Below are 27,035 nucleotides of genomic sequence, written 5' to 3'. Positions count from 1 at the left end.
TGTATATTTTCAGCCTTCGAGCTGCTCAACTTTTTCAATAAACCGTTAATTATAACACGCATGCACGCACACACACACGCACATACACACAGACACTACTTTGTCAAAGGACATTAAAAAAACCTTGTTCTTGTTGACTGGAAGAGCTATTAAATCTGACAACAACAATTACTATTAAGGTAACCATTTTCTTGTGACAGACATAAAGATACACTTGACAACCAGTCATTTATATGCCTTCAATAACCCTTGGCTGGGAGGAGTGTATCAACACAACACTCGTCCACTTCATAATACAACTCATTATGTTCTTTTCTTTTAAATCGTTCGTAAAAATAAAATTATGAGGCACAATATCACTCATAAAATTTTCACCATTGGGCTAATTTTTCACATTTTGATCATTCTTGTGGTACAGTACAGTACGGTACAATACAGTACGGTACGGTACGGTACGGTACGGTACGGTACGGTACGGTACGGTACGGTACGGTACAATACAGTACGGTACAATACAGTACGGTACGGTACGGTACGGTACAGTACGGTACAATACAGTACGGTACGGTACGGTACAGTACGGTACAATACAGTACGGTACGGTACGGTACGGTACGGTACAATACAGTACGGTACGGTACGGTACGGTACGGTACGGTACGGTACGGTACGGTACAGTACTGTACTGTACTGTACAATACAGTACTGTACTGTACAGTACGGTACAGTACAGTACAGTACAGTACAGTACAGTACAGTACAGTACAGTACAGTACAGTACTGTACTGTACTGTACTGTACTGTGGACAATTTACTGACTGAATTAAACAAGTACAAAGTAAGATATGATCTAGAGGGAGTCTGTTCAGCTCTAACTATACAAACTATACATAGTCCATCTGTCAGCCCTAACTATACATAGTCCATCTGTCAGCCCTAACTATACATAGTCTATCTGTCATCCCTAACTATACATAGTCCATCTGTCAGCCCTAACTATACATAGTTCATCTGTCAGCCCTAACTAATGAAATAATAAAAGCTGGGGTTGATTATAGCCAATACAAAGTTTAGCAGTGATCACCGCTGGACCTACAGTACTGTACTCTACAGTACTTCTCTTTACATAAAATACAATACAATTTTGTCCATCCCTACACTGTTTACATCAGCACTGTGCTGCACCTACATCTTTCAGCTGAAAAATGAAACCTTATACAAAAGAACTCTTATCATTAATGTTTTTTCCTCAGTACAGTACAGTGTAATAAGGAAGGGACTGGCCAAGTGTCCCACCTGCTAATACATTTACCCCTAACACCAGATAACCACTTTACTACTAACTATCTATACTGTGTATGGTGTATGGTCTGTAGTGTATGGTCTACTGTACAGTAGTGTATGGTCTACTGTACAGTAGTGTATGGTCTACCGTACAGTAAGTAGTGTATGGTCTGTAGTGTATGGTCTACTGTACAGTAGTGTATGGTCTACTGTACAGTAGTGTATGGTCTACCGTACAGTAAGTAGTGTATGGTCTGTAGTGTATGGTCTACTGTACAGTAGTGTATGGTCTACTGTACAGTAGTGTATGGTCTATGGTACAGTAGTTTATGTTTACATTGTTAGTGGTGCTAAAACATGGTACAGCTGAGATCATCCGGGAAGACCAATTTCATTCCACTGGAACCTACAGATCAGGCTGCTTCAACCCATCTGCTGTTACCTGGTGAGGGAGATGCTGTAGTAACACACGGCTCACAAAAATTATTCATTACTTATCAATAATTAAAAGACATTTTCTTGTATACCTTTCCATACTAATCTGACCAGTATGCCACGTCCCTCATCTATAGTTACAAATAGCTGATTGGTTCCCCTCAGCGTCCCCCCCCCTCGGACTGAGCATATACGGTATAAGTGCATATTTATATCGACCTTTTATAATAAATATTAAAAAAAAATTAAAATCCTCTCTGAAGTGCTAATAACTTAAAATCATTTGCATTTTGATAGTTCAGATAATTAACATTATTTTAGATAATAAAAAGTCTCATTACCAATTGTGAACACATTTAGTTTGAATTTTCTATGAATCAATCAGCTATTAGTATAGAAGAGGGGCATGGCTTATAGGCCAGGTTAGTGTGGAAATACTATAGCAGGTGTGTTTTAGATATGTGTGATAACCCTGCATCAAGCACCTCACAAGGAGCCTCTGTTTCAGGTATGTGTGATAACCCTGCATCAAGCACCTCACAAGGAGCCTCTGTTTCAGGTATGTGTGATAACCCTGCATCAAGCACCTCACAAGGAGCCTCTGTTTCAGGTATGTGTGATAACCCTGCATCAAGCACCTCACAAGGAGCCTCTGTTTCAGGTATGTGTGATAACCCTGCATCAAGCACCTCACAAGGAGCCTCTGTTTCAGGTATGTGTGATAACCCTGCATCAAGCACCTCACAAGGAGCCTCTGTTTCAGGTATGTGTGATAACCCTGCATCAAGCACCTCACAAGGAGCCTCTGTTTCAGGTATGTGTGATAACCCTGCATCAAGCACCTCACAAGGAGCCTCTGTTTCAGGTATGTGTGATAACCCTGCATCAAGCACCTCACAAGGAGCCTCTGTTTCAGGTATGTGTGATAACCCTGCATCAAGCACCTCACAAGGAGCCTCTGTTTCAGGTATGTGTGATAACCCTGCATCAAGCACCTCACAAGGAGCCTCTGTTTCAGGTATGTGTGATAACCCTGCATCAAGCACCTCACAAGGAGCCTCTGTTTCAGGTATGTGTGATAACCCTGCATCAAGCACCTCACAAGGAGCCTCTGTTTCAGGTATGTGTGATAACCCTGCATCAAGCACCCCACAAGGAGCTTCTAAGAAGGAAGCTGTCAAGTCAAGAGGCAAATGCAAGAGCTTAAACATCCAAGATAATGTCTAAATTTTGATTGGGGCCGATACCTTCAGCAATTGACTTGTTACGTGGAAAGTGTAGTTTCATAATAAAGAGGAGAACCAGGGAAAACACAATCATCTTGACTAAGTTTAATTACTTATGTTTTAGAAAATAGTTTTCCATCATCAGAGCCAAGAAAACAGACAAAAAGTTTTAAAAATTACAGGTAATATATAAGAAAAATGAAACGTTATTCTAAAATTTACCTTCCGCTAAACTTTTAAAAGTAACATAGCATTACAATTAAAAACCACTAAAAATTATGGCAGTCCTGGATGGATAAAGGCTAGCTACAGGGGGGAAGGAGGTTCAGTGGAAGTTTAGAGAGAGGATGGGAGGGAATTTTAGTGGGAGAGGACAGATGCCGTGGCTTAACACAGCTTGCGTGGTGTGGTGTTGTAGGTTTGAGGCAGCAGCAACTAGCCTGGACGCGTTGGAGAGGGGGCAGGACCATGATTCAGGTGAACGTCAGGTGCGTGTCAGGTTGGGTAATGGTTTCTCGGTTCTTGGTCGGCTTGATTGGGTGTGGTGTTTTCTTGGTGTTGTTTGCTTGTCGTGGGGCCTTGTTAGTTTGAAGTTGATGATCTTCTCTTCCTCCTCTTTTTGCTCTCTTGGACCGTCCATTCGCGAGTGTCTAGGTCCTGTTCTTCTTCATGCCCTGGCTGCTCGTAGATGTGGAGGAAGTCGGAGGAGGTGATCGTGATGAGGTGTACTGCCCCTGGGGTCTCGTGGTCTTCTTGTCTCTTGGCAGAGGAGTGTGGGCTGCCGCAGGCAGCGCACTTTTTCTCGGCGTTGGGACAGGAGGTGTAGCGGTGCCCGGAGGTACCACACATCCTCCTGCGCCTTGCACTTGTAGATGGTGTGTCCTTAGTTCTGGCACTTGAAGCAGCGCTTGGGTCAGCAGTACAGCGTGACTTGGACGGTTTCTTATGCCAGTTGGACTTCCCGGGGCAGAGTTTCGTGGTGTCCGACCAGAGCCGTCGTTTCGGACAGCTTCTTGACACAGTGGAGCTGATCCAGGAGTAGTTTGTCGATCTCATCTCGGTTCAGGTGTTCAATTTCGGCGTGGGAGATCACTCCCAGCTTCAGGTTGTCGTACTGGTGGAATGTTGGTCTAACTGGGATGCCGTTGATGGCGGTGTACTCCGACAGTTGTACGGGTTGGCCATAGTCGGCGAAAGTGATCTTTAGGTCTCCATGCAGCTTCAGGCGTTCTATTTTTGTCACCCTCTTGATCCCTTCAGAGTTAAAAACTCTTTGAGAACTAGGAAGTTGAGTTTTTTTGGGCAGGTTTTCTCAGCCGGATCACCTTGGAGTCATCCATGTACATGACCATGGTTTTATGAGGAGGAGTCTGTGGGCAGTCCTAAGTAAACTAATATAAAAAAAACGAAAATCTGTATTTTTTTAAACTTTTGTCTGTCCTCTCGGCTCTGATGATGGAAAGTGATTTTCTGAAATGTTAATAAGTCGGGGTGTCTACTACTGGCCAAACAAAAACAAAATTCCAAGTACATTAAAGGGAGCGTCCGGCTCAAGCACGAAATTTGTTAATAAATGATCACTCAATATCAATTTCCTGTCAGTAATTAATAACACCAGAAACATTGTCACTATAACCTGCATCAGTTCTCCTTAATACCGAATTTTTCCCTTATATTCTTATCAATTTTCAAAATTCTACTTCTCCAAAACTTCTCGCTAGATCACGTTGTAATTCACGTGGAGTACGGGTAATTTGCTCCTCTTAAACGTGACAAATAGATATTTCTGATTATCGCTTTTGTTTTGGGTTCATTAATTTTTTGTCCTAACTTACCATTTTTTCCTCCAAATACAGTGACCCTCGGTTAACTAACTCAATCCGTTCCAGAAGGTCGTCGTTAAATCGAAAAGTTCGTTAACCAAACCATTGTTTCAATGGGTTTTTGGGTAATTGGTTCCAGCTCACCGAAAATTGCCTAAATTCAACAAAAATGGTAGAAAAGTTCACTTACTTTGAGGTGTGTATGTAGAAGGCTCCTGGATGATGATGGTGATGGGAATTAGAATGGGGGTGGAGGAGAAGGAAGAAGAGAAGGCATTGGGGTGGAAGAGAAGTCACCCCATGGCACCATTTCACCCATAAAATTTCAGTTCTCTTGGTGTATTTCAAGATTATTTTCTTTAAATCAACACTGCACTGCATTATTTATTGTCAATATGTAAAATATATTTCAAAATGACCAATAATTTGCTTGGAAACACAGAAAAAAGCGTTTAGTTGAAGAGAGTCTCAAGCAAGATGTTACCTCCAGTGAAAACAGAGAGAGACTAACTCCTGTTTGCTGTGTTAAGAGGCTGGATGCCGCGCATTAAACTAGTCACTTTACCTTCAATTATGTTCAATAATTGTTAAAATGACTAAAAAATTGAATATTAAACTTTTAAAATTATTGAATAGTATAAACTTCTTGATATTTACTAAAATAGTAAGGAATTTAAGCCCTAGAACCGATTAATGTATTGGCGGACTGATACTAAAGCTGGTTGCCCGGTCAGTGCAAGCGAAAACATGTTGAGGTCGGTTCGTAAGAAATTCGTTAACGAATATTTGTTCGTTAACCGAATTGAAGATCCTTATGGAAGGCAGTTCGTTAACCGAAATTTCGTTAACCGAGGCGTTCGTTAAACGAGGGTCACTGTATTTATAAAGATAAATCAGCCAAAATTAACCAAGCCAAATACAAATAAAATCTATATGTTACACCATCCACAATATGTTATTATACAGTACTGCTTAGTTTAAATCTACATGTATATGTTACAACATATACACATTTAGAGGTTTTCAATAATATGTACAGTATACGTAGAGTACAACGGTAGTGGCAAATATAAAAATGATAATTGCCACTGGATACCGGACTGACTATTTTATTTAAGCAGCACTGATCAGGATGATCATTAGGACTAGTGATAAACATTGGCACCTCCCCCCTCCATATTTTTCTCCTCGGATTTGTGTGATTCACGTGGGTTGACCCGGAAGTTCGACAAAAGCCGTAAATCCAACAAAAACCAAAAAATCACACTCCTGATCCACCTACAGTATATGACTCATGTGTAATAATCCACTTAAATAAAGTCACTTGATTATAAGAACAATTCATCTCTGACAATACTCATTGAAGAGTTAGTAGGTATAACCTGTAATATTTCGTTATTTGATCACTAACATGAAGTATGAAAGGTATACAAACAATTCACTTATTAGAGTGGAATATTTACTGCAATTTGTTCCGAAAAATTTACCTACTATAGAGTACATCATTAATTCATGGTAAGATTGTTGTCAAAATAACAATATTTTGATGTTGAACTGAATTCACATAAAATTCCAGGTATATTTGTAAAATTCCCTGACTTTTCCAGGTTTTCCAGACCAGTAGACACCCCATAATTAAACCCCCCCAACTTAGTCAAGATGTTTGTGTTTATCCTGGTTCTCCTCTTCATTATGTATATACTGTACTGTACAGGGGCAGATCCAGGAATATAGGGTACAGTTGCACTTGGTTATGGTCATGTACTATTTCCTGTCCTTCTATAAGAGCCAGACTGACCCTTCAACACCAGGTTAGTCCACAGTTTTGAAGATGAACTATCTCTTCTCCCTCCACCTGGGTAACTCAACTTCTTGTACATAAATGAATATAAATGTTTGTCAGCAGTCAACACAGTTACTGCACCACAGTAGCAATATTGACTTTATTTCTGCTAAGCATAATGTATCTCACTACACTAACAATGTGATCTACAGAGATGCTTACAATTACTTTACCTGAAAAAGAGGATCCTGGCTGGATATGTGGGATGGAAGTGAGGTGTACACCGGGCTGGCGGGGAAGGGGATGTAGGGAGGTCCACTCACCTCACTTCTCCATCGTCTATAATAGTACTGGAAGAGGCCGCCACAAGCAGACAGCAACAATACCAAGAACACTACACCCACCCTGCAACAACAGAAACACAGTACAGTCTCCTCTCTCCTCTCTCACTCAACCTCTGCTACCAACGGCTCTAACACACACAAGGTTTGCATTACCTCCTCATACACTGAGAGAGACACGACCAACATTTTTAACCTTAACCCCTACGCCCCGGGCTAGGGTGTCCCCCCCACGTGAGGGTAAATCGAGAAAAATAAAAACTTCCCAAAATAATTTTTAACTTTTTTAAATGATAAAATAATAAAAAATCTATATATTGACCCTCTAGAAACTTCCCTGTGGTGGTGAGGAAGATAAAGGGACAGTCTTGTTTTGACAGCTGACACTCGTGGTCACTACGCTCTTAGTGGCCATTTTCTGCTTGCCGTTGTGTCTGGGATGGCCAGTAATGCATATATTTACTGATCATAATACAGTACTTATTTCCTATAAATAATTCATTTAGAATATTTTATTTGCTTTATTTTTCATAAAACTGCTCGGCAACAATCACCAGTTGGTCGCCAGGCTGTCTTTGTGATTGGTAGATCAAGTAATGCATAAAATAATTATAATTTCACAAATAAAAACATTTATAACATAATCATACCATTATTTTCCAGTAATACTACACTACAATACTACTCCACTACTTTTATCAATACAGTGGTCCCTCGGTTAACAAACGCTTCGGTTCACGTAATTTCGGTTAACGAATTACTTTCCATAAGAATCTTCAATTCGGTTAACGAACAAAAATTTGATTAACGAAATTCTTACCAAAACATGTCAACACGTTTTCGCTTGCTCATCGGCTGGTAGATTAGTCCACCTATATAGTAATCGGTTCTAGGGCTTACATTCGTTCCCATTGGAGTAAATATCAAGAAGGTTGTGCTATTCAATATTTTTCCAAGTTTTATATTAAAATTATTAGTCATTTTAACACTTATTTAACATAATTGCAGTACAGGGAACTAGTTTTTGGTGAGCCCATCAGCCACTTCACTCACCCACCAAGGCATCTGTTTGTGTCTCTGTTCAGTGGAGGTAACATCTTGCTTGTGGGTCTCTTGAACACAGAGTATTTTTATGTTTTTACAGTACAATAATTGGTCATTCTGAAATTTATTTAACATATTGATAATATATAGTGCAGTGTTGATTTAAATAAAATAATCTTTAATTACAGCAATTGAACTTAAAATTTTAGTGGTGAAATTGTATTGAATCCAGCATGGGTCCAAAGAAATCTAGAAAGGCAATTTCAATTCAGGTGAAACAGGAAATCATTAGGAAACATGAAGAAGGCATTAGAACAAATGTGCTTAGCAATGAATATGGCATGTCGGCATCAACTGTGTCGACAATTCTTTCGCAGAAAGACAAATTTAAAGAAGTGAAAGTGAGAGACAAATCTACCAGAGTGTTTAAAGGTAGATCATTAATTTCAGAAACAGAGAGGTTACTTCTTATTTGGATTAAGGAAAAACAAATGAAAGGAGATTCAATTTCTACTGAATTTATTTGTGAAAGAGCCAGGAAAATTTACAAACATTTGAAGGAAGATCAACCTAGTTCTTCTGAAACCGAGTTTGAAGAGTTTAGGGCCAGCCAGGGCTGGTTCGATAAATTTAAGAAAAGAAGTGAAATTTTTAGTGTTGTTAGGCATGGTGAAGCTGCCAGTGCAGACAAAGAAGGAGCAGCAAATTTGTAGTGAAGTTCAAGGAACTGATGGATGAAGAGAATTATCTTCCACAGCAAGTGTTCAATGTGGATGAAACCGGGCTGTTCTGGAAGAAAATGGCCAAAAGGACATTCATCACCAGAGATTAAGCCTCTTTACTGGGGTATAAACCCATGAAGGACCGTCTCACTCTATTGCTTGGTGCCAATGCTTCAGGGGATTTCCGACTGAAGCCTATGCTTGTCTACCACTCTGAGAACCCCAGGGTGTTCAAGCAACAAAAGGTGGTAAGAGGACAACTTGGAGAATATTGGAAGTCCAACTGTAAGGCATGGGTGACAAGACAGCTCTTTAATGAATGGGCTGTTGAGGTGTTTTGCCCTTCTGTGAAGAGCTACCTAACCACCAATAAACTCCCTTTAAAGGCTCTTCTCCTCATGGATAATGCCCCTGGTCATGACCCTCAACTTGCCAGCACGTTGGAGGCTCGATTTGACTTTGTCAAAGTGTTGTTTTTGCCTCCCAACACCACATCAATTAATCAGCCAATAGACCAAAATGTAATCAGCAACTTCAAGAAGCTGTACATGAAGAAAATGTTCAGAAGGTGTTATCAGGCAACTTCCACTGATCCTGATCTAACACTGGCACAGTTCTGGAAGACACAATACAACATCCTGGAGGCTGTTAAATTGATTGTGTCCTCATGGCAAGAAGTCTCCATTAGATCCCTCAATTCTGCATGGAAAGCACTGTGGCCATCAGCAGTCCATGATTTTGAAGGATATGAGGAAGAAACAGAGATTGTGTCCATTGGTCAGTCATTGGGCCTTGAAGTATAGGATGATGTGGAAGAGCTTGTGATGTCTCATGAGCAGGAACTTACTCCTGAAGACTTGCAGCAACTGGATGAGATGTTAGAAAGAGACAGTGGTGAGGAGGAAAGGGAAAGTGATGACCATATGTCTACTTCAGATTTAAAAGATGTTGTTCACCACTGGGAGATGTTCAGGAAACTGGCTTCAAGGCATCCTGATGTGGAAACAACAGAACCTATTTTGTGTAATGTTGAGGACAAAGTGGTCTCCTCCTTCAAAAATCAGTGAATGATGAGGAGGAGAAATGCCCCACAACCAAAATTTGACAGTTTCTTCTCTAAGAGGCAGCGGGAGAAAGATGCTTCCCCTCAGCCTTCCACTTCAAAAAGGAGAGAGGATTTTCCTGTTGGAGAATCTGTCAGCCCAGAGGTTCCTGACATTATTATGGAAGGTGACTCACCTTCCAAGAAGCAGTAAAATGCTTCTCCTCCACCTCCACTTCCTTCTCTTCTCCTTTCTCCTCCTCCACCTCCCACTTCTAATTCCCATCATCATCATCAACCAAGAGCCTTCTACAAACTGTACACACCTCAAAGTAAGTGTACTTTACTGCATTTTTTTTTTTACTTTGCATGTAATTTTCTGTGAGCTGGAACCAATTACCCAAAATCCCATTGAAACAATGCATTCGGTTAACGAACGACCCTCTGGAACGAATTGAATTCGTTAACCGAGGGACCACTGTAATACTTTAATAAAACATTATAAAATGGACAAACACTGAAAATGAAACAAACAAAAGTAGGTAATTATGTTGAGGAAGCTTCCCTGTGGCCGAGGTGTGGCGTGACAGACACAGTCACACTGGAACCTGATAACCCACGCTGGTCATTTAAACTGTGGCAGGAAAAGGTGCGCGTTCTGGTATGTCACCCCGGACGAGCTGGTTGGGTATGTCACCAGGGGCATAAGGGTTAAATGACGGTGACATTTGTCTTCAACGATGGTCATTGTCAACGTAATCTGGATTTTTCTGTGCCATAACTGTTAAATTTGGCGTTTCATTTCTGTTTAAGCGAATTATTGTAAATCACGGCATCTTTTCCTTCCCTATTTTACAGCGGCCGAGACATACTATTGAACTATCTCTGCTTTTGGTTTCCCATTTTCTGTAGTAGTTTACCTAAAACATATTTTTACTGACTAATTATTGTCTTATTTTGTTACTTGCTGCAGGTACCGTACTGGTATCATTACTTCTATCAATGCGGATCTGTGCAGCATCTCTGAATGGGGAGGTACAAACTTGGTTAAGTTAATAGTAATAAAACTCAATATTTACCAATTACAATTTGTAAATTAGACGATCTCCCACCAATTACATTTCAGGACGCTATTATCCTGCCAAATTCTGAAATAAATATATTAGGCCTCACCATTTCCTCCAATATGTCCTGGAAATCGCACATCCTTAGTATAGCTAAAGCTGCCTCCCGAAAGTTGGGAATGCTGTACAGATGCCGTAGCTACTTAACTCCTGAGCAGTTGCTCCAAGTATATAAGGGATTCATTCGTCCTAACTTGGAGTACTGCTCTCATATCTGGGGTGGCTCTTCAACTGTTAGATAGGGTGGAATCAAAGGCATTTCGTCTTATTAACTCTCCTCCTTTAGGTGATAATCTTTCTTCCCTTTCTCTTTGCCACAATGTTGCTTCACTCTCTCTCTTTTACAGGTACTCTAACGGGCAATGTTCGATGGATTTGGCATCCTGTGTACCGCCGGCAAGGCCATGGGCTCGTAACACACGTCTTGCCTGCGGTGCCCACCGTTTCTCTGTAGATGTCGGTCACACTATACAGTAATAACCCGTTATAGTACCTCCTTCTTTCCTCACACAGCCAAACTGTGGAATGCTCTGCCTTCTTCTGTGTTGCTATATTTATACAATCTGTCTCACTTTAAAAAGCTGGTTTTCCGGCATCTTTGTGGTGTAGATTAACACAATATAACCTTTTTGTTCTCTATTTTCAATTTCTTTCTATTTCCCAGGCCCCATTGTCGGTTGTTTGACCTGTGCCCGGGTGGGCTAATTCCCGTAAAACTCGTTAACCGAAACCATTGTTTCAATGGGTTTTTGGGTAATTGGTTCCAGTTCACGGAAAATTGCCTAAATTCAACAAAAAAGGTAGAAAAGTACACCTACTTTGAGGTGTGTATGTAGAAGGCTCCTGGATGATGATGGGAATTAGAATGGGGGTGGAGGAGAAGGGAGAAGAGAAGGCATTGGGGTGGAAGAGAAGTCACCCCATGGCACCATTTCATCCCTCCACGCCAGACCGTGTAAACGTGTATCCATTGTTCTGTAAAATGGCTTCCGCCGGACCACCGCCCCCAGAGAGAAACCTTTCCTTACCTGGACCCAGCGGCACTAAGCCAAAGAAGACACGACGTTCCTTAAGCTACGAGGTGAAGTACAAGATCATCCAAGAGTTGGAGAAAGGAACAAGGCAGGTTGATTTGGCGCGCCAGCATGGTGTGAATGAATCTACGATTCGAACAAGAAAGAAGGATGCAGCCAAGATAAAGGAGCACATGAAGATCACAAAGTCTACAGGTGCTTCTATGATCAAGTATTTTCACAACCAGGTGCTTCTCAAGACAGAAAAATTACTTGTGAGATACTTGGTGCGTCAGGCGCGACGGAACATGGCGGTCGACACGCGCTCTGTTAAGGACTACGCACGTGAACTGTACATTGCAGTGGCACGAAAGATGGGAATTACAGAGCCCAAACCCTTTAATGCTTCCTCTGGGTGGTTACAGAGGTTTAAGATCCGGAACAAGATCACCAATATAAACATTGGTGGTGAAGAAGCGAGTGCTGACCGTGCTGCGGCTAGGGAATTTCCTCCGTTTTTACGTGAGATTATGGAGGAAGGACAGTACAGTGACGACCAGGTGTTTAACATGGACGAATCTGGTCTTTTCTGGAAAAAGCTACCTTCCAAGTCCTTCGTTGTAAAGAATGCCAGCAAGATTCGGGGCCGGAAGATGCAGAAGGAACGCATCACCGTCCTGTTTACCACCAATGCCTCCAGTACCTGTAAGCTCAAGTTATCGGTGATCCACACAGCACGCAAGCCGCACGCCTACAAAACCATGGACATGACCAAGCTAAATGTCCACTGGCTGACCGCACGTAAGGCGTGGATGTTCTCTACACTGTCCCTCTCCTGGTTTGATGACTGTTTTGTTCCCGATGTAAAGAAATTCTGTGAGCGACAGAATGTGCCATTCAAGATTTTGTTGCTGCTGGACAACGCACCAGGACACTCGCCCCTACTGTTAGATCGTCACCCCAACGTAAAAGTGGTCTTCCTTCCTCCCAACACTACGTCTATATTACAGCCCATGGACCAAGAGTTAATCTGTAATGTAAAAGCTGCATTCTCAACAAAAAAATTCAAACTCCTGAACGACTACACCAACACCAGGGAAGAGTTGCATAACCTGAGTGACACCACCACCGATAGCAAGAGCGAAGAAGATGAGGATCAACAGTTGGCACAGCAAAAAATACTGTTCAAACAATTCTGGAGAGTATTTAACATCAAGAAAGCTGTGGACTTCTTGGTGGAGTCATGGGATCAGCTGTCTATTGCTACAATTCGTCACGCATGGAGACATGTGTTGCATGGAATACCAGGTGAGAGGAGGAGTCAATCTGTGACTGGTGAGGTTCAGAATGTTGCAGTAGCAGTGGACCTTGCCAGAGAAGCTGCGCAGACTGTTACAGTTCCAGGCTTCTCCGAGACCACCAACGACGACATCATGGAGGTGATAATGGAACCTGATGTGACTACCGAGGAGATGGTACATGATGATGACGACGTCAGTGAAGAGGCAGGTGGTGCGCCATCCCAAGAAGAACAACACTTATCCCATAGTAATGTTAGGGGTGCCATCGAGTGTATCGAGAAAGCCAAGCTCCTCCTTTCCGACGACCCTGACGGAAACAGGTATGAAATCTTCACTACCCAGCTGTTGCAGACTATGGAGCCGTACATCAAGGTGTATCACGACAACATCAACACCAGCCGTCAGCAAAGCATAACAGATTTCTTCGCCCGCAACCCACCACAGCCAGCCCAAGCCAGTGATAGTGACAGTGAAGATGACTTTGAGGGATTTGTCAGGGAAGCCCTGACAACTGTAAGTGACAGTGATGGTGATGCACCTAGTAATGGTGATTCACCTGAGGGCCAGTAGCCTGCCCTCTGCCTCGGAACCAGCCTCCATCCCCGTACGCCGACCCATCTCTTCTACTAACATAAGTGTTCCACCTAACTTTTAGTTTTCCTAACCTAACCTTTATTTTTCCTATGTTAACCTTTATTTTTCCTAACCTAACCTCTTCTATATTACTTATTTTTTCATACCATCATAAAGTTAAGATAAAATTTTTACTACAACATAGTTGTGTGTCGTCAAAAAGTGGAGTTTGGGGGTCGGCCCGGACTCTATTTCAATTAATCCCATATGTTATGTTATTCACTTTACGCGTTCCTCACTTTCCGCGGGACCCTGCGGGTTACATTAACCGCGTAAAGTGAGGGTTGACTGTATATATATATATATACAGTCGGCCCTTAACATACGCAGGTTTAGCATACACGGATTTGCAAATACGCGGATTGCCCCGCCGGAGGAATATTCTGTACATTGAATTAATTGAAGTACATTCAAATCGCGCGCCATTCAACTCGCGCGCGGCACCGAACACGGGACACCGCCCGCTCCCGCAACCTCACACACACACACATAGCTCTCCCTCACTCAGTCAGTCTCGCTGTAACCACGTTTGTGTTGACATCAGCATTGTAGTTGCAAAAATATTATATTTGCGTGAATGTATTATATCAAGCACAGTATGAATAGAATTTCACTAATATAACAGTGTTTTAACCGAAAGCTATTAAAAAAACGAGTAACATATCTTGAACATCGGAAGGTTAGGTAAAGTCTTTTGTTTTCATGTAGTTTATCCTAATTTACATTGAAATACATTACGTTTCAGCAGAGCTACTATTTATTTCTGAGAATATGGAAATGTAATATTTAACTGAAATGACGTACGTATTACAGTGGAAAGTGACGAAAGCAATGACTCGCTTTCTTTCGTTCAAAAGATGTTACCGTAATCGCTTTTCGAATGGTTTTCAGTTAAAGAACTGTTGTATTACAATAATATTCTATCCTAATTCACTTGTGATGCAACAGTTTTTTTAACTGAAAACCATTAGAAAAGCGATTACGGTAACATCTTTTGAACGAAAGAAAGCTCACATCATTGTTTTCGTCACGATTTTATCCCACTTTCCACTGTAATACGTACGTCATTTCAGCAAAAATATTACATTTCCTTGAATGTAGTATATCAAGCACAGTATGAATATAATATCATTGTAATATAACAGCATTTTAACCGAAAACTATTAAAAAAAGCGAGTAACATCTCTTGAACATTGGAAGGTTAGGTAAAGTCTTTTGTTTTCGTCATGTATTTGATCCTATTTTACATTGAAATACATCACGTTTCTGCAAAACTACTATTTATTTCTGAGAATATATTCATTCAGGCACAGTTTAGGTAAAATACACATGTGCTGTAACATTTTTTTAACTGAAAATTATTCGAAAAACAAGTACCCTCTAGCCCTGTTCAAGGAGAAGACTGGGAGGAGCTGTTTGGTGCTTAAGACAATGACAAGGAAAACGATTTTGATGGATTTTAATGAAAATATTCGGAAAGACCCTGGCACTGTCAAGGAAAGTGGCTGCTGAAGGCTTCCAGGACATGGCAGTGGACGAGATTAGGGAGCTAATTGAAGAGCACGACACTGAGCTGACCGAGGAGGATCTACAGGAGTTAGTAGACTCAGGCAAGGAAGAGGAAGCGAAAGGGAAAGAGGATGAGGAAGAGGAAGAGCACCAAGAAATAACGTTGGAAAAGTTGGGGGAGATGACCAGGAATATTGAGGCACTGAAAAACCTGGCCTATAGTATGGACCCCTCCATGGTGCGTGCCCTGAAATTCATGCGAGGGATGGATGACGTTTTCGCTCCATACAAAAACATCATGGAAGAAATGTATGAAAGAGACGACAGCTCCCCATCACCATGTTCTTTGATCACCGAAGGAGAGATTTAACACCATCAATCACTGGCGGCAGTGAGGAAGCAGCTGAATCCACCGTCGCCCCCACTTCACCACCTGTTATGGAATTGAGTGACGATGAGCCCGATGACCCCAGTCCTGTCGCCGAGGATAGGTACTGTACAGTAAAGTGAAATTTTTATCTCTTTTTTTTTAATAGCTTTTCTTGCCATGTTTATTGTTTGTAAAAATGCACAGCACAGTACAGTTCAGTACTGTACATAGGAAGTGGAGGTGCAGTTATTCACAAAACATTTGTGTTAGTTGTCGGCAGTAGTGACGGTGAGGAGGTGGAGGAGGCGGAGGAGGGAGCGAGTTGGGAGGAGTGGTGCCCTTGGACGCGGGAGCAGGGACGAGATGCCAGCCAGTATATTACGGGTGTACAGTATTAATTGTTTTTATAGCTATTTTTGCATTTTAATATTAAATACTGTACGTTACGTTTCAAAAGAACTACCATTTATTTCTGAGAACATGGAAATGTAATATTTTTGCTGAAATGATGTACGTATTACAGTGGAAAGTGGGATAAAATTGTGACGAAAGCAATGACTTTCTCATTCTTTCGTTCAAAAGATGTTACCGGAATCGCTTTTCGAATGGTTTTCAGTTGTGGGATTATAAGGCTAATGATAGGATAGAATATTATTGTAATACAGTACAACAGTTTTTTAACTGAAAACCATTCGAAAAGCGATTACCGTAAAATCTTTTGAATAACGAAAGAAAGCAAAGTCATTGTTTTCGTCATGATTTTATCCCACTTTCCACTGTAATATGTTCGTCATTCCAGCAAAAATATTTCATTTCTATATTTATTTCTGAGAATATGTATATTCATTCAGTCACATACTTGTGATGTAATATTTTAATGAAAATACGGTATCGTAGTTTTCTTTTGTTTCAAATTTAATTAACAAAGATTGATGTTTCAAATGTAATGAACAAAAATTTATGTCCAGTATCTATAAATAAACTTTAATAAATGAATACTTTATGTTTTACATCGTGCTGTGCTACCATACCATGGATTTGGCTACTTTGGGCTTGCTATGATGACGCAAGAGATCTGCCCTGGCAACTGTACCGACACTCACAGCTGGTGGTGCGTCGTTTCCATTGTTTACTGGTAGTTACTGGTAAATATTTTTCAACGTAATGAAACTATTACCCGTTTAGAGGTTGACCCCCAATTTTCTGCCAAATAATTTGGTCTTAAAAACTCGAGCTACACACAGGTATATACGGTAAATAAGGACATGGAGGGGGGCCAGGGTTTTTTTTGGGGGGCAGCACATATACGCAGATTTTTAACATCCACGGGTATCTCTGTTATGTAGCCCCCGCGTATGTTAAGGGCCGACTGTATGTATATATACGTACATACACACTCTTACTCTTAAATCACTACTGTAATGTGATACAAGTGATTAATTTTTATCTCTTGTGCAAAATATATGACGTTTATATTCAAATAATTCGCTGTCTTGCAAGGATTCCAGCAATGCAAATTACATTCTCCTAACTTTAGTCTGTGATATTATATAAGATAAAAACTGTAAGCCTAAAACCCTGACTGGGGGGGGGGGAGAGGGAGGGAGGGAGCGAGTGGGGGGGAGGTGAGGTGATACGTTTGAGTTAGCGCCGAAGGTCTAGTGAAGTATTTATTTGTTTATTTATGCCCTTTAGATTGAGTTTTTGTTTTTTACTTATAAAATTTCATAGAAGTGACCGGGGAGAATATAATTTACATTGCTGGAATTCTTATAAGATAGTGATTAATTGGTAAACATGCAATAGTTTGCACAGACTAAAATTTTAGTAATCATTTTGTACATTATTTTGATTACATGTACAGTACAGCTTTGCCCTTAGGACAGTGTGTGCATGTAAATGAGTTTCAATAAATGAATAAAGTTACATACATCGAGGCAAAAATAATAGTTGAAAACTATATGTAGACAGAGCTCGGATGGCTAAATTTTAGAATGACCAATAATTTTAATATAAAAAATACACAAATATTAAAGAGCACAATTGTCTTGATATTTACTCCACTGGAAACAAATGTAAACATAGAACAGATTACTGAATTGGCAGACTAGCCCATCAGCTGATGCTCACAACAAAACGTGATGTTCGTAAGGATTTCATTAATCAAATTTTTGTTCGTTAACCGAATTGAAGATTCTTATGGAAGGTAATTCATTAACCGAAATTTCGTTAACCGAGGGACTACTGTACAGCATTTTTTGTTGTAACTTATTTATAGGCCGTACGTTTTATACTGTATGCTGTAAAACACGGTAATTTCATATTTTTCATTAACTGCAGAAAAACAGCAAACAGAAAGAGATGGAAAAAACACAATTAAGTTGAAAGAATCTATTTGTTTTCACAAGAACTAAAAGAACAAAAAAATAATAACTAATGTTAGAACATGAAAAATGTGGTTTCATATTCTCCATGAAGTGCAAAACACAGTAAACAGAGATATAAAACACAGTTTATACATGATCAATTACTGTATGACACTGATGGCAAAGTCTCCATAATTTAACTAAATTGCAGAGGTGGAATTATGGCTGCACTCTTGACATAATTTTGTCACTGGTCGACAACTGTAATGCTTGCTCTAAATACATTACGCACAGATAGGGCTGATAATGTATTGTACATACTAGTGAAGGCCTTTAAAGCCTCCAATATAGCACCATTCAGTTCTTGTGTACTGTCCTTAATAATGGCCCTGAGGCACTCATTCATTCCTCTTGTTCACCTGCTTCATTATCATCCCCCTGTGACTAGACGTTGATGGTGTTGGTACTGTTGGAGGTGGACCTCCTGATGGTGGTACTGTTGGAGGTGGACCTCCTGGTGGTGGCACTGTTGGAGGTGGACCTGCTGGTGGTGGCACTGTTGGAGGTGGACCTCCTGGTGGTGGCACTGTTGGAGGTGGACCTGCTGGTGGTGGCACTGTTGGAGGTGGACCTCCTGTTGCTGGCACTGTTGGAGGTGGACCTGCTGGTGGTGGCACGGGTGATCCTGATGTTGGATCAGTTGATCTAAGTGTTCCTGCTGGTGCAGACGCTGGTATAACTGGTGGTGGTGACTGCCTTCTCCCTTCAAGACGAACTTTTATCTCCACAACTCATGTTTCTGCTTCAATTTTGGCACGCAGATCGACCTGGTTTGTTATATTGGATAGGGCGTACCAACCCTCTCGAGTTGTGGCGTTCGCGTTACTATATAGTATCCCGATGTTTGGGATTCATATTCGAGTTTAACGAATCCATTTGAAGGGTTACCAAACAATAACCCGACATTCGGGATTGTTCTTCGGACTTGTTGCACCGAGTGTTTATAAAAAATGGCCGTAGGAGTGCTGTACACAGACCCACCAGAGACAGGCCAAGTATCAAGGAGTTGATGGCAAGCAGATCCAAACAACCTTGTCTTGCAGGGTCAGCTGGAGACTCCATGAAATGTGTGCCTTAGTTCTGAATGTGAAGAAGAGTGCAGTATAATACTGTACAGTAAACCAGGGTCTGTGTCTCCAACTCCTAGATCAGGGGTTCTCAAACTTCTTCTCACCAGGTGCTCCTGAGTTATCAGACACATTACTGAGACTGAATATAGGATGGTACTGTACTACATTAACACTTATTCAATATACAATGATACTACACTGGATATTGTCAAATTGTTGAAACTGTACCTGTAATTGCTGTATTAAGCAGGTAAGCATTAACTGTACATTGAATTTGGCCATCCCTCCACGTACCCCCGGGGGTTGACATACCCCAGTTAAATAATCCCTGTCCTTGGGTGATATCATCCATCCTCCAGTAAATTAATATTATTTTGTTATTTTCTCAAAACATTTTGTGTTTATATGTAGTGAGACGTGATGATAATTACACTATGAGCATACACAAAGAGAACCAACAGAGTAAGACTCACCAGAAGTACCAGAGGCTGTACACATAATCACAGCAGATATTGTCCCCACAACAGTACTGCTCACTGCCACACAGGTCCCACTCACAGTAATGACCAGCAACCTGGGGACACAATTATAATATTAGGCTCTTGTGTAATGTTCTCCATAGTCCGAGTACTGTACTGTACAACACTGCACTGTATAGTGGAAGAATATATATTCTCAACAACACTCTCTCTTCCTTCAACTGTTTTGTGATATTGTTGAAGTAAGAAACAAGTTATTTTCTACACAAAATTCCTCCTCAGTATCTACTTGACCCAAAATCCCTGTTCCAGAGTAGAGTAACACCATGAAAATGTCATCACTGAAATATGTCCCATATTAACAGTGTCTAGCACAGCTCTGACCCCGCCAAACACTCAAAACTTCTCTTAAGTTACACACTCGGCGATCCTGCAACCAACTTACAGTATTCATAATTACAAACTGCTAGCAATATTGTAAACCCCCAGACTCAAAACTATTTTGCCATGTCGGCCAATCACAGTTACACTGTCAAAACATATCGACCAATCACAAGCTAAGGATATCAGCTGGCTGGGGAGCGTGAGGTTTATAAACATGTTTTTAGCTATGATGGAAGAGGTGAAAAAGTGGAAGGATATTCTATTGGTAAATTTGGACAACAAAATGAAAACTAATGCTCGGGACTCAGTTTTAAGGTACGGCGAGTTTTGTGGGTCATGTACCGAGAGATGTTGGTGAAGTTTGGAAAAGTTCACAAATTTAAGGACGTCTGTTAAGAAGAAGGGCGGCTCAATGACTGTATTAACACACCTTTCACATTGTCCACAAACTAAACAAAACTATTACTGTATATTTCACAAAAAGATTACAACTAAATTAAAAATAGAAAATATATGTATAATTTGCAATAAATAAACTTCATAAACACTAGTAAATGATTCAAGAAACAAGTAGTACAGTTTAAAGTAATAATAATATGCAAGGTACAAATAACAGGTGTGAGTCGGTGTGAACCTCTCTGTTCTCTGCCCTAATGATATGGCCAAGTCCTCGTACAGCTTCAAAAGGGTCCAAAGGATCTCAGTACCTCCTTTCATGTCATAAAGCTCCATCTTTTTCAATAAACATCAATCAACACTGTCTTGCCCGGTAAAACATAAACAAACACAGCTGTTGTTTATATCGTCTTTTAAAACTGATATGTTAGCTTTTAATATTATTTTCCATTGAAATAACACATGCAATACCGTTGGTTACGGGACCTCAGAAAGTCTTGTAAGTTCTGGCCTCCAGTTACTGTACAATAAGTGAAGCCACAACCTCGAAGACCGACTTACAGAGTTAAGTGGGAGACACAATATTGTACAGTAAATACTTTTGAGTATCTGGGCCCCATACTGTACTTCACACACACATTTCACCAAAGACACAACACTGGCCATAACTCCGGTAAACTCAGCTCTTCATCCACACAGTCCCTACACCTACAGCCAGCGACCATGATCAGTAGCGTGTGTAACAGTAAATGTTCTGCCATGAGAACACTTGGAAACACACACACTAAAACAGCAATGACCGAAAGGTACGACTCACAACATGGAACCACTTTGGGGAAAATTTTGTAGACGATAACTTATTTCATATTTCTTACCTCTTAAATATAAAAAAATAAGTGGAGGAATTATATGAGTGGAGGAATTATATGAGTAGAGCAATTACAGTACAGTGAGTTCCGCTATAACGCGTGTTTTGATAACGCGAATTTGCTCTAACGCGATTTATGAATAGAGGAACGATATTTGTATAACGCGAACGCTTGTTTGCTGTAACGCGATTTTTGCTTACTATTTCTCCAATTTTGTGGTATTAACTGTGAATATGGTAAAGAAGAATATCTCCAAGAAGCGTTCTGGTGATCGAATTCCCGGTGATGATCGTAAAAGAAAGGATATAACACTTGAAGAGAAGCTCGATGTTATCAACCTCAAAATCACCCTTCTCCCCCATCAAGTAAAGTGTTACATTTACTGTATGATTTCATTATTAGATATGAATGTAACATTTATTTAGACTGTGCTATCCTTTGTGTTAGGCTAACTACTAATTTTTTTTCGATGTCGAGTAGTAATCTGCACCTAACCCTATTTTCTCCATAAGCCCTGTTATTTCTATTACGCGATTTTCTATAACACGATATTTTACAAGAACACAACTATCGCGTTATAGCAGAACTGACTACAGTAGATGAGTGGAGGAATTATATGAGAGGAGGAATTACAGTAGATGAGTGGAGGAATTATATGAGAGGAGGAATTACAACTTTCCTGCTTTTGTTTTTCCATTGTCTTCATCCTCAACACGACCGGTAAAGCTGCCATCAACTGATTCACACACACATTATATAACACTTATGCTAAATAAACACACAAACCAGCAGCATCTTATATTAATAAATTAACAGTACAGTAAACGCTCAATAACTCGGAACTTCATATAACTCATTAAGGATATCGTCTCGGAATGTATTTGAGTATAACTCGGGAAATGCCGAGATACAGTGGTCCCTCGGTTAACGAGATTTCGGTTAATGATTTACCTTCCATAAGATTCTTAACTTCGGTTAACAAGCAATCCCTCGATTAACGAGTTTTTTACGAACGGACTTCAATATGTTTTCGCTTGCATTTGGTGGTCCACCAGCTGTAGTATTAGTCCGCCAATACAGTAATCGGTTTTAGGGCTTAAATTCCTTACTATTTTAGTAAATATCTAGAAGTTTATACTATACAATAATTTTAAAAGTTTAATATTAACTTTTTTAGTAATTTTAACAATTATTGAACATAATTGAAGGTAAAGAAACTAGTTTCTGGCGTGCCATCCAGCCTGTTAACACACCAGACAGGCGTTAGTCTCTCTCTGTTTTCAGTGGAGGTAACATCTTGCTTGAGACTCTCTTCAACTAAACGCTTTTTTTTCTGTGTTTCCAAGCAAATTATTGGTCATTTTGAAATATATTTTACATATTGACAATATATAATGCAGTGCAGTGTTGATTTAAAGAAAATAATCTTGAAATACACCAAGAGAACTAAAATTTTATGGGTGAAATGGCGCCATGGGGTGACTTCTCTTCCACCCCAATGCCTTCTCTTCTCCCTTCTCCTCCACCCCCATTCTAATTCCCATCATCATCATCATCCAGGAGCCTTCTACATACACACCTCAAAGTAAGTGAACTTTTCTACCATTTTTGTTGAATTTAGGCAATTTTCGGTGAGCTGGAACCAATTACCCAAAAACCCATTGAAACAATAGTTTCGGTTAACGAGCAACCTGCTGGAACGGATTGTGCTCGTTAACCGAGGGACCACTGTATATAAAATTATCTGGGAAAATATCGGCATATCTGGCCACCTGTGTCACCTACCATGCCTCTGTGTCACCTACCATGCCTCTGTGTCACCTACCATGCCTCTGTGTCACCTACCGTGCCTCTGTGTCACCTACCGTGCCTGTGTCACCTACCATGCCTCTGTGTCACCTACCATGCCTCTGTGTCACCTACCATGCCTCTGTGTCACCTACCATGCATCTGTGTCACCTACCATGCCTCTGTGTCACCTACCATGTATCTGTGTCACCTACCATGCCTCTGTGTCACCTACCATGCCTCTGTCACCTACCATGCCTCTGTGTCACCTACTGCCTGTCACCTACCATGCCTCTGTGTCACCTGTGCCTCTGTGTCTCCTACCATGCCTCTGTATCACCTACCATGCCTCTGTGTCACCTGTGCCTGTCACCTACCATGCCTCTGTGTCACCTACCATGCCTCTGTGTCACCTACCATGCCTCTGTGTCACCTACCATGCCTCTGTGTCACCTACCATGCCTCTGTGTCACCTACCATGCTTCACTCTTCACCTAAAGTGTTATAAGTATTATGTTTTTACATTTAGTCATTACATGTACTGCCTGTATATGGGTGGATAATTTTTTATTGTTGTATTTTTGTAGGAGGGAGGAAGTGCCTCGATAAGTTGGAACTTGGGATAATTAGCTAAGGCCAGAGCCCCATATGTGCCCAGTTATCGAAGGCTTACTGTCATTAATAACACTGTAACATTAATAATACTGTACCTATAAATAACAAGAATATATGGCAATTTCTGTACAGTACTACAGTACAGTAATAGGTGTGACTTTGCCCTGGTAGTATTTCATACCTGAGAAGAGCAGAAGACATCTCTCGCAGTGATCAACATGACTTACTGCAGTCGAGGTAAACCATCCTCAACTACTTAACCCAACCTAACCTACCTAATGTGCCACCTGGGTGTACACCAACCTGACTGTACACCAACCTGACTGTACATCCACCTGGGTGTACATCCACCTGACTATACATCCACCTGGGTGTACACCCACCTGACTGTACATCCACCTGACTGTACATCCACCTGACTGTACATCCACCTGACTGTACACCCACCTGCCATCTGACTGTACATCCACCTGACTGTACACCCACCTGACTGTACACCCACCTGCCATCTGACTGTACATCCACCTGACTGTACACCCACCTGACTGTACATCCACCTGGCTGTACACCCCACCTGACTGTACATCCACCTGGGTGTACATCCACACCTGACTATACATCCACCTGGGTGGCATCACCCTGACTATACATCCACCTGACTGTACCCACCTGACTGTACATCCCACCTGACTGTACCCACCTGACTGTACATCACCTGACTGTACACCCACCTGCCATCTGACTGTACATCCACTGTTGTACACCCACCTGACTATTACATCCACCTGACTCTACACCCACCTGCCCATCCTGACTGCTTTTATCCACTGTTTGCTTACCCACCTGGCCTGTACATCCACCTGGCCTGTACACCCCACCTGACTGTACATCTTACCTGGGTGTACATCCCACCTGACTATACATCCCACCTGGGTGTACATCCACCTGACTATACATCCACCTGACTGTACCCTGACTGTACATCCACCTGACTGTACACCCCACCTGTTCTTACATCACCTGACAACACACCCACCTGCCATCTGACTGTACACATCCCACCTGACTGTACACCCACCTGACTGTACATCCACCTGACTCTACACCCCACCTGCCATCTGACTGTACATCCACACCTGACTGTACACCCCACCTGACTGTACATCCTCTGACTGTACACCCACCTGACTGTACATCCACCTGACTGGCACCCCACCTGCCATCTGACTGTACATCCACCTGACTGTACACCCCACCTGACTATTACATCCACCTGACAGCACACCCACCTGGCTATTACATCCACCTGACTGTACACCCACCTGACTGTACATCCACCTGACTGTACACCCACCTGCCATCTGACTGTACATCCACCTGACTGTACACCCACCTGACTGTACATCCACCTGACTGTACACCCACCTGACTGTACATCCACCTGACTGTACACCCACCTGACGGGTCCAACGAATTACCCAAAAGTAAAACAAATAACAGTAAAATCTTAACTAATATCTGTTATACATACACAAAACATGTTAATAATATTTTTAGTGTAATTTTGTAAAAATAATTTGTAAGATGAAATAATAAACAGTGAAAAACTTTCAGTATTGGCGAACGCTAAATTCCAAAGAGTTGGTGAACAAGGGAGATAACTCAGATCCATCGTGATGCACTTCGCTAATCTAACCTAACCTGACGAAAAGTAAATCCTACGGCTATGTTAAATACCCCAAAGTAACAGAAACATCGGTAATTATATCTCCATTTTGGATAGGTGACTCTTTGGAATTTAGCGTTTTTTGCTGTTTATTATTTCATTATTTTGACTACATTTCAATGAAAACATTATTAATCAGGTTTTATTGATGTAAAACATATATTCGTTAAGATTTTACCCTGATTTAATATACTTTTGGGTAATTCGTTGGACCGCACCTGACTGTACCCCCACCCCCTCATTCCCCCTAAATTATACACAAATTGTCTTTGTTTTTTAAATGTATTTTGGTGTTTTCTCTGAGTTTCACCTTTATTTCCTTGTGAAAAATGTTATTTCTTAATTTCCTCAAAAATTAAAATTTTCCCAAGGAAGTGAGGGTCAGCGTGTATGAAACGCCAACATACACCACAAAATATTTTTTTTCGAGTAAAAATAGTGTTGGACGTAATACTGAATATCTACCAAGTTTTCTCTACAGAATATTCCCAGTGATGTATGCGGACACTGCTACCACCAGAAGGAGGTACTCAAGTTTGTTACATTTTTCCACACATGTTCTTATTTTAAAGGTGACAACTTTTTTTTTCAATTTTTAGTATTTTTATACTGTATACATATATATTTTTTTTTTTTCTCAATGATCATAAATCAGCTGTAGTGGGCAGGGCATGAAGGATGAAGTGAATTGTGGGGTAAAACACAGTGAAGAACTCATCATGTGACACTAAAATAATGTATCTACGAGCTTTGTGCGTGAAGGAATTAATTATTTACTGTAAATACTTCTAAAAAAAAATTGCAGTCACTGAGTGTTGTCTGTTTGTTTCCAACTGACCGCTAGGCCCGAGCGTATACTCTCATGTCCACAAAAAATGTAAAATTACACCATGATGCTTGAAAAAAGTTACTTTCATTGGTACCAGATATCATAATAAGTACTTTCTGTTTTATATGGCGGGGCGTCCCCCCCCCCCAGCTAGGAAGTTAGGTAAGGTTTGGTAGGTTTCATTGCTTGGTTAGGTCAGGCTCTATTAGATTCTGTACAACTGGTTCTGGTGGTAGAGCTGTTCTCATACATTAACAGGCTCCCTCAGGTGGTTCAGTTGGACATCCCAAGTATTACCAACACGTTATAAAAATAATACACTTTAATGCTGTTAATTTATTTAAAAAAGAATAAATAATGAATCCAGACTTACAAAACCTCAGACACAATAACTTAATATATTCTGAGTTCATTAGGTGAGTTTCTTGTGTGTATAATGACAGCTGGTTGTTCACTACAGCCCTGGCCTGAGACACAAGTACCCTACAGGTTATCTCCAGGAGCTCCTGTACTAACACTGGACAATAAATTTCATAGGAAAGAAGCAAGAAAGAGACGGAGGGTCAGTAAAGGTGATAATTAACTCGGGGTGAGTAGAATCGCAGGTAACACTATATTACTGCAAGTTAAACTCTCACAACCTGTTATAATTACCTTTCTGCTGAGACAAATTAAGGCGAGGAGCTTAACTAGTGGTAGAGCCATGACTGGACCATAAGGATGAGTTAATTAAGAGCAACACACAGGCATGGTGATAACGTCACACTCAGCAGTGTTTACTTCCTGTTGGCCACCAGGGACCA

At 40.9% G+C, this 27,035-nt stretch overlaps 1 protein-coding gene across 1 annotated transcript; it reads right to left on the bottom strand.

Annotated features, from left to right (window-relative positions):
* Positions 1–958: 958 nt before the first annotated feature.
* On the bottom strand, positions 959–27,035 carry LOC121862080. Its single transcript, XM_042360022.1, has 4 exons — positions 26,887–27,035; positions 19,620–19,720; positions 6,785–6,956; positions 959–1,726 (listed from the first exon to the last, which is right to left on the bottom strand). Exons 1-4 carry the CDS (start codon positions 26,935–26,937, stop codon positions 1,691–1,693), a joined length of 360 nt encoding a protein of 119 aa, XP_042215956.1. The 5' UTR covers positions 26,938–27,035; the 3' UTR covers positions 959–1,690.

The sequence above is a fragment of the Homarus americanus genome, unplaced genomic scaffold (genome assembly GCF_018991925.1).
Source record: "Homarus americanus isolate GMGI-L3 unplaced genomic scaffold, GMGI_Hamer_2.0 scaffold25013, whole genome shotgun sequence".
Lineage (NCBI taxonomy): Eukaryota > Metazoa > Arthropoda > Malacostraca > Decapoda > Nephropidae > Homarus > Homarus americanus.
The sequence above is the reverse complement of the archived record's forward strand: the minus strand, read 5'-3'. Positions and strand labels throughout refer to the sequence as shown.